Raw genomic sequence first — 8,291 nt, forward strand, 5'->3', positions numbered from 1 at the left:
AACATAATTGATATAAAATGGTGTTATGACTTAGCTCAATTGTTATGCTAAATAAATTATATTAGGTTGACAAATTTGGCCCATATATGAAGAAATCACGGCCAGCATCAATGATTCCTCGGAGACAGCTCTGCACGTAGCGGTGGGAGACTGGAAAATCAAATGATTTCGTGAGAAAGTTGTTAGAATACTCGACGCCAAACGAAGCAATTCTCTCGAAAGCTAGTTCGGGGAACACTGCTCTACACACAGCCGCTTTGGCTGGAAACAAGGAAGCTGCGATACTATTGGTGAACAAAAAAACCGACTTGCTATATATTACAAATAAGAATAATATGTTACCGATTCATTTAGCAGCGAGGAATAGCCATAAAGATACGCTTATGTATCTCATATCCGTATCCAAGAAAGAAGTGCAGAATAGCCCATTTGTGGGAAAGTTGGGGCTTTGCTGTTGACAATTGCCATAGCTTCTGAGTTTATTGGTTAGTAGGAAATATTAATTTATTGATAGTTAATTGTGAAATATAAAGATGATATATTTTTCTTTGGGTAGATGTGGCTTTATATTTGGTGCAGAAATACCCAGAATTAGCTACGTTAAGCGACGACGACGATGATTATGCGTTGCAAGTGATAGCCGGAATGAAATCTGTGTTTCCGAGCGGAAAGAGTTTCAGTTGGTGGCAAAATTGGATCTACTCTTGTAAGTGATCTTCTTAAAGAAAATCTTTTAATTGCTTAGATAATCAGATCATTAGGCTACGTTTTTTTAATGATTGACGAAGTATGGGATTATGATTTCCAACTCCTATAAGATATTTCATCACATACATATATATATACATTGAAGGTGTTCCTTTGACATCATTGAAAAATACAAGATCACAACTGGCCTAAGGTCTGATATGGATCAAGTGACAAAGAAGTTCGATTGGTTCAAGATAATTTCTTTGGTGGGTAAGTATAATTTCATTTTCAGATAAAAATTTTTACTTGGCTCATTTGATAGTTTTTTTTAGCTATCGAAGCTACTCTACTCCTTGTCATCATTACAAGTTAAAATATACGATGCATATATTTGTTTATCTTCTTACTTTTGGCTATTAATATATACACAGTTCCTGAAGTGAAGAGCATCAAGAAAAAGAAAGTAATGCACCGACAGACACTTGAACTCGTCAAATGTTTGTGCACCGCACTCCAATCTTTGTCTTGCAGTGATGCTTCACCTATCTATGAAAGTGCCATAGTTAAGGCTGCACGGAAAGGCATACATGAGGTTGTGGAGCTGATCATAGAGATGTTTCCGAATGCCATTTATGCTGAAGAATCAAAAACTGAATGTTCCATTTTTCACATAGCAGCAAGAGAACGCGTTGAAAATATTTTCAATATCATTTATCATATGAATGAACGAAAACAATATTTTTACGACATGACGGACTCTTCGGGTAACAACTTTATGCACATATGCGGAGAACTAGCGCCTCCTCATAAACTCAATCTAGTTTCTGGTGCAGCTTTACAGATGCAGCGTGAGTTACAATGGTCTAAGGTACTCGACATCTTGCATATCATTCTTCTTAATTATATGCGTGTCCACCACTAGCAATTATAATTAATTTGACGGATCACTTCGGCAATTATTGCTTGTTTACCTGAGCACATTTTTGTGGTGATAATTTCATCAACATGCACCGAACAGGAAATGGAAAATTTGTTAACCCTTCTCGTAGGACATGGTTAAACAATGACGACAAGACTCCTCAAATGTTGTTTTCCGAAAAGCACCAAGAGTTAAAATCTCAAGGAGAGAAATGGATGAAAGACACTGCCACCTCATGTACCATTGCCGCTGCATTGATTGCTACAGTCGTATTTGCTGCAGCCTTCACAGTTCCAGGAGGACTTCGTAGTGACACCGGAGTACCGATTTTCGTAAGAAAAACTTCATTCGTTTTATTTGCTATCTCAGACTCTGTTTCCTTGTTCACATCCACCACTTCACTGCTCATGTTCCTATCGATCCTGACTTCCCGTTATGCCGAACAAGACTTTCTTTACGTTCTACCCAAGAGATTATGCATCGGTCTACTACCCTCTTCACTTCAATCACGTTCATGATGGTCGCCTTCAGTGCAGCTATATTTATTACATTGAAGGAGAAATCTAAGTTGTTTCTTGTACCAATGACCGTATTGGCTTGTCTTCCAGTCACATCCTTTGCATTATTGCAATTCCCACTTCTCGTCGATGTGATGTATTGCACCTATGGACCCGGCATTTTCGGAAAAAAGAGTGATCGAACATTGTATTAAAACAAGAAACAAGAAAAGCAAGGGCTTTCCACTTCAGTTTGATAGCAAAGATATATGTTGTGTGTGTGTGTGTTTTTTCTATGAATATATTTTACGCAGCCTGATTTTTAATCAATGTGAGGGATGTATCGACTTGTGGTACATTAAAGATTTTGATTATTTATTGCAATAACATGTTTTGGAATTTTATCAGTAATACGTAAACTAGGGAGTTGGGAAATACATACACTTGTGATCAGTGGGTTCATCAACCATTTGGGTCTCAGAGCCAAATGAGGATTGGCAAGACAATGTTTCTAAAAAGTTGAAATGTATCTATAGATTTATATTTTTCCATATATTATAAATTAATTTTAATCACCCAATTTTTTTGAATATCAATTTGCCCCGAGTCGAAATTTACATTGAATATCGATTCTTGTTGTTTTGATCTTGATGTGGTGAGATATAATATTAACATATCATAGAAAACCATTGTTCTAAATTGTTCAGACCAAGTCCAGAACCATTGTTTTCTGAATATAACTCGAATGCCTCCGCGTAATTCGAATCAATAAAGAATGTCGATTTTGTAATTAGCGTGATGATGAAGGAAAACTAGCACATTCCAAAATAATCTATTCTTGTTGGAATATTGTTGCTTATTGTATTCTTCTATTGACTCCAAATTTTGCAAATGATCCTATATTAGGGTGAATTGTATTTTAGCTTCAATGTGATATGACAAACACAGAGATAGAAGCTAAAAATTTTGTGTCGGGTCAAAATTAATATCTAGCATACATATAAATATATGACTTCTAATTGTGATTTTCTAATATATATCTTTGTTCATTTAAGTTAGTAAATTCAATCAATAGTTTTTTAAAATATGTTCTTTTGTAATTCATTATCCATATTAAATGACTTTTGGACATTAATGTTTATTGAATTCATCAATTTACCAATGATTTTTTTTTTTTTTGTTACTGAAATTGGTTAATAAATTAGTGGATTTCTTCATGGTTGTTAATGAATATTTAATATTTCTATCTTATCTTTTCTTTTATTTTTACATATAAATACATCATTTTTAAAACAAGTTGATTTTTAAATATGAATTAAGAAGCATCATACATGATGTACATATTGAAATATGTTAAAGATTATTTGTAAGAATATTTTTTAACATAAAATATTAATTGAATTATTCCGTGATTGCAGTTTGGCAATAATTTCCTCATATTATTTTTTAATGAATTATTTTTTAATTGTGTTTTGCTATTGTACATCTCATTGCGCGAGGTGGAAAATCTGTGTTGGGTGCAAATTATTCCTGTTTGGTAGAGTGATCGAACCGTGGTGTTTGAGTTTAAAAGATTTGTGAGAGCCCAACCCATTTGTAAGCCCAGTCCATTTGTTTTATTAATTAAGTAAATCATATAAAACAATTTTAAAAAAAATGGAAAAATAAAATCCATAATCATCCTCAAATTTTTCCTTGGAAACCGTGCGCCATCTCCCGTAACTTTCTGTTCTTCATTTCTTCACCCATTTTTCGTCACTTCGACCGCCGATTGTGGCCTCACCGGTCGCCTAAAAATTTCAATAAATATATATTTGGACTCCTCTCGACAAGGGCTACCTATTGATACCCATTTTGCAAGGTTTTTCCACAACCCTGTTCGAACCCTTCGGTCGTGGCTTGTTCGAATTTTTGCTCTTCGCTTTTATTTAGTGTTATTTCGAGCTTGGACAAACTGATTGTATTGTTGTACACGAGATTTGAAGTGTTTGAGGTAAAAAAAAAAATTCAGATTTTAGGGTTTCGAATTTTGGGTATTTTGAATAATTCGAGTTCCAATAATTAATATATATTGGAATATTGATTGTAGGTGCTATATCGGAGGCCGATTGGAGGTATTAAGCTAATTTTCGAAATTTATTTAGATAATATTTCGAATTTAGCCTATTAATTTGGGAATTTATGAATTGTGAATGTTAAATCGTTATTGGGATGTGTTTATAGCATTAGAAATAAAAAATGAACATTTTGGAAATTCCTAGTAAATATCGAAAAATTTCAGATTCGATATGATCGAATTTTCGAAAGTTCAAGTTGTCCGGTATTGAGATATTTAAGTTAAATAAATCATTATATTTGACTTGCGTTGAGTTTTAGAAATTGTAAAGCCTAAATTATGGATTTTTGGAATTTTAGGCTAAATTAGTGAATATTGGAAAAATAAATGGAACTTGATATGAAATGTATTATTTGCCACAGGATTGGAGTTTTCGAGAAATATTTAAGATTTTGTGGTAAATTAAAGTCAGTTGAGGTACGTATGAACCGTTTTCTTATGACGTCTATAGCGATGTGGAATGACGTTAAGTATATTGTAATGAGTTGTGGCGTGGCTTTATGTGCTTCTGTGAATACGTGATTGCACTCATGCATTTTATTTGAGTTGATACATAGCATTTCGAGCCTTGACTCCGTTGATTGCTATCATTGTTGATCTGTTGAGATGTTGCGTCATCTATGGAGCGCGTGATAGGATAGATCACTCCTGACATCTTATCGATGGAACGAGTGATAGGATTAGCATTCTCCTGATGACTGCTCGAGGACTGACCGGGTCGCTACCGGACCCTCGATGCTACGTGCATGGATGAGCGGCGGCATGCTATTACGTTGCTGCAGTCCTGGCACGGGTGGCCACTGTTCTTGTTGCTGATGCGTTTCATTTGGACTCCGCTTTGGTATCCATTATTTTGTTGTTACCTTCACGCATTGCATTACATTGCATCGCATCGCATTGTACTTGATTTTATTTCATGTCAGTTATATTTGTCGTAATATTACTGGTTCGTCGTACTGGGGCCCGACCCCTCGTTTCTTTTATGCTGTGGTTGTTTTTGATGCCATAGCAGGTTATCCAGGAGGATTTGACGCGTCTGGTGGAGCGTCAGGTAGTGGTGCCCAGTCGTCGAGTCGTGGTTGAGAGTTTCCCAGATATATATATACACTATATTATGGAGTCATACATTTACCGGGGAGATGCCCCGTGTAGCTGTACTGTTGTTTTACGATGTTTTGAATGGATAGTTGTGTGATCGAGCCTTGCCGGCTCTGCATGTGTTAGTCCTGTCCAGTGCGGCTATAGGTTGTAAATTGATGTTGTGACTTTATTTCGAGTATATAAATATTGTTTGTGATGTTTTGATTTTTTTTTGGATGTCCTATTTATGAATAGGTCATGCCGAAATTTCTGTAGGCCCAAAATGGAAAATTTTTAATCGCTTTCGCTGTTTACATTAATAAATCCTGGTTGTTTGGTCATTAAACGTTAATCAGGAGCACGGGCCCCCACAAGATTTGAGTTGCACCATTACTACTAGCCATAGCTTTTGGTAAAGCGGTAAGCGCTCGGTCCTACAATTGGTATCAGAACCAAGGTCATGTATTCGATTCTCATTGATTGCAAGGAGTACAATTATTGAGAGGAAGATTGTTGGGTTGCAATAATTTTTCCTACTTGGTAGATTGATCGAACCGTGGTGTTGAGCTGCTGTGCGGTTTAAAAGATTTGAGTTGCATCATTACTACTAGCTATAGATTTTGGTAAAACGGTAAACGCTCGGTCCTACAATCTGATATCATGTATGGATGTAAGCGTCTGTCTAATTTACTGAAATGGGCTTCTTTCATGAGTTTAAGACATTCCATGTGCTCTAATTAATATTTGAAAAAATGTATCTAATTTACTCAATTGTTTTCTTTCAAAAGTTTTAAAACATTTCACATGCTCTAATTAATATTTGATAATTAATATTCATTGATTATTATTTGTTTATATTCCTATTTACATGTGCATGTGTCATTTTGTTTTGTGATACTATTTTTTTTCTTATATATATATTTTTTTCATGTTGTGGTATTTTTGTGCTTATTGTTTTTATTTAACATAGTTGGAAATATTATATATATAGATAAATTTAAATCATAATGTGTCATTGGTAATACACATTAATGGTTATTTCACAATAACTATGATATTTTTATTTAATTATTGATATATATATATATATATATATTATATAATTTTGTCTTGTTTGTTTTTTTCAACATATTAATTAATTTATAATTGTACATGATGAAATTATATACATAAGAAACAATTTTTCCTCTTTTCTACATATTTTTATTTCTATTATGACTCAATTAATATTACATTAATTTAACTAAATAATCATGTTTAAATTTGAAATTTTTCTTAAATACATTAAGTCAAATAATTGATGAAATATTCAAGAAAACTTCATTGACAAAATATTTCGGTAAGCAAAATAAATTATTTAATTTAAATTTTTATTTTTTAAAAACTCTGAATCATAAATTCTAAATTATAATTGAAAAATTTTAAATCTCTCGTCGATTTTCTCTATCAATTCTTAATTGTTTTTGTAATATTTGACATTATTTACTACTTTAAAAGTGTTGTTATATCTCTTAAGTTAATTTTATCTATTATATAAACTTATAAATGCAACAAAATTAATTAAAAATATAATGACAATAGCTTAATTGCTTTTGTAATATCTGATATTATTCAAAATATTTTTTAGTATATATTATTTTTTAATGATTCATATATTTTGTGTATGTATATATATTCTAAATTAGTTTTAAAATTATGTGAATATATGCATATTTTTTCATATTTTTATGATTTTACTTAAATCTAAAAAAATTAGTACTTTTGAAATATTAAGATTGGTACCTAAGATTAGGAGGTGTCCCATTAATTTTTCTAAAGTAAGAAAATACAGTTATATTTTTGACTTTTACGATCGTGAAATATTTGAATTTTTTGCCTCCCTAATAAAAAATCTATCTACATCTCTTATCTCGAGAGAGTTTTTTTTAATATATTATCTGCTCTTGAATTTTAACGTTTTTTCTCCTAATTTTTATATCAAGTAAATATATCAATTAATTCGTACACTTAAGTATGTTCCTAATGCAAAATAGATATAACATAATAATGTGGAGAAATCGAGTGAGACTTAAACAAGAAAGAAAAATAATATGGAGTTAAACCCAAGCATGAACGACTCAAATAAACAAAATAAGAAGACCATAGGAAAAAACATGCAAACATCAAAGGGATTAATCAAAATCAAATCTGGGGTTTTTATTAAAAATAATTTAATTTTAAAAACAATTTCAAAAATAATGTAAAAAAAAAACCTTTCAAAACTACTTCAATCCGCACTTATGGAGCGCAGACGCTGCTTCCGTGGAGCAGCGTCCGCGCTTCGTAAGCGCGGACGCTGGATCATGTAAGCGACGGTTTATTTTAGCGACGGAATACATATCAAAACCGTCGCTAATTAGCGCCAGTTTTTTAATCCGTCGCTAATGGCGACAGTAACTACAACGTCGCTAACAGCGACAGTAACTACAACCGTCGCAAAGAGCGACGGTTTAAAAAACCGTCGCCGATTCAAATATATATTCCAATAGAATAAGTATCCTCTTTCACAGCATGCTATATGCATGCCGTGATAATAATATTGACGGCGTGCGATTAATGTACGCCGTTAATGTCCACACATGATGTTTTAAAAATATTTTACTATTAACGGCGTACATAAACATACACGTCGTTATTAATACTATTAACGGCGTGTCTTATTGCGCGCTGCGAAATTGCATATGTTATTAACATCACACATAAATGCATTCTGCAGATCTTACTATCTGCAACGTGCTTCTAATGCACGCTGCGGATAGTACTATGCGCAGCGTGCTTTTATGCACGCCGTTATTTCTGTCAATTACAACAATATATCGATTTAATTGCACGCTACGGTTTGGTTTCGGTTTTAATTCAAAAATTCGATTAAACCGAATTAATCGATTTAATAAATATATTAATTTAAATTGTATATGAGCATAAGAAGTAGCTAGAGGCCAACTCTTCA

The 8,291-nt window shown here is 33.0% G+C and overlaps 1 protein-coding gene across 2 annotated transcripts; it reads left to right on the plus strand.

The window, feature by feature from the left end:
• Positions 1 to 105: 105 nt before the first annotated feature.
• Positions 106 to 1,879, plus strand: LOC140820543 (uncharacterized). Of its 2 annotated transcripts, none has more exons than XM_073180838.1 (5): positions 106 to 485; positions 557 to 706; positions 854 to 960; positions 1,122 to 1,558; positions 1,709 to 1,828. In XM_073180838.1, exons 3-5 carry the CDS (start codon positions 909 to 911, stop codon positions 1,748 to 1,750), a joined length of 531 nt encoding a protein of 176 aa, XP_073036939.1. In that variant the 5' UTR covers positions 106 to 485; positions 557 to 706; positions 854 to 908; the 3' UTR covers positions 1,751 to 1,828. The 2 variants fall into 2 exon arrangements, with proteins under 2 accessions (XP_073036939.1, XP_073036940.1); XM_073180839.1 differs by having other exon boundaries at positions 107 to 485; positions 1,740 to 1,879.
• The last annotated feature ends 6,412 nt before the right edge of the window (positions 1,880 to 8,291 follow it).

Source organism: Primulina eburnea, unplaced genomic scaffold, assembly GCF_022965805.1.
Source record: "Primulina eburnea isolate SZY01 unplaced genomic scaffold, ASM2296580v1 ctg1187, whole genome shotgun sequence".
NCBI lineage: Eukaryota > Viridiplantae > Streptophyta > Magnoliopsida > Lamiales > Gesneriaceae > Primulina > Primulina eburnea.

Bases quoted from the DNA above. Each gene is read 5' to 3' on its own strand.
- LOC140820543 (XM_073180838.1), top strand. From the start codon at position 909: ATGGATCAAGTGACAAAGAAGTTCGATTGGTTCAAGATAATTTCTTTG. The intron at 961-1,121 runs GTAAGTATAATT...ATATATACACAG, and splicing joins CAAGATAATTTCTTTGGTGG to TTCCTGAAGTGAAGAGCATC. The intron at 1,559-1,708 runs GTACTCGACATC...TGCACCGAACAG, and splicing joins GTGAGTTACAATGGTCTAAG to GAAATGGAAAATTTGTTAAC.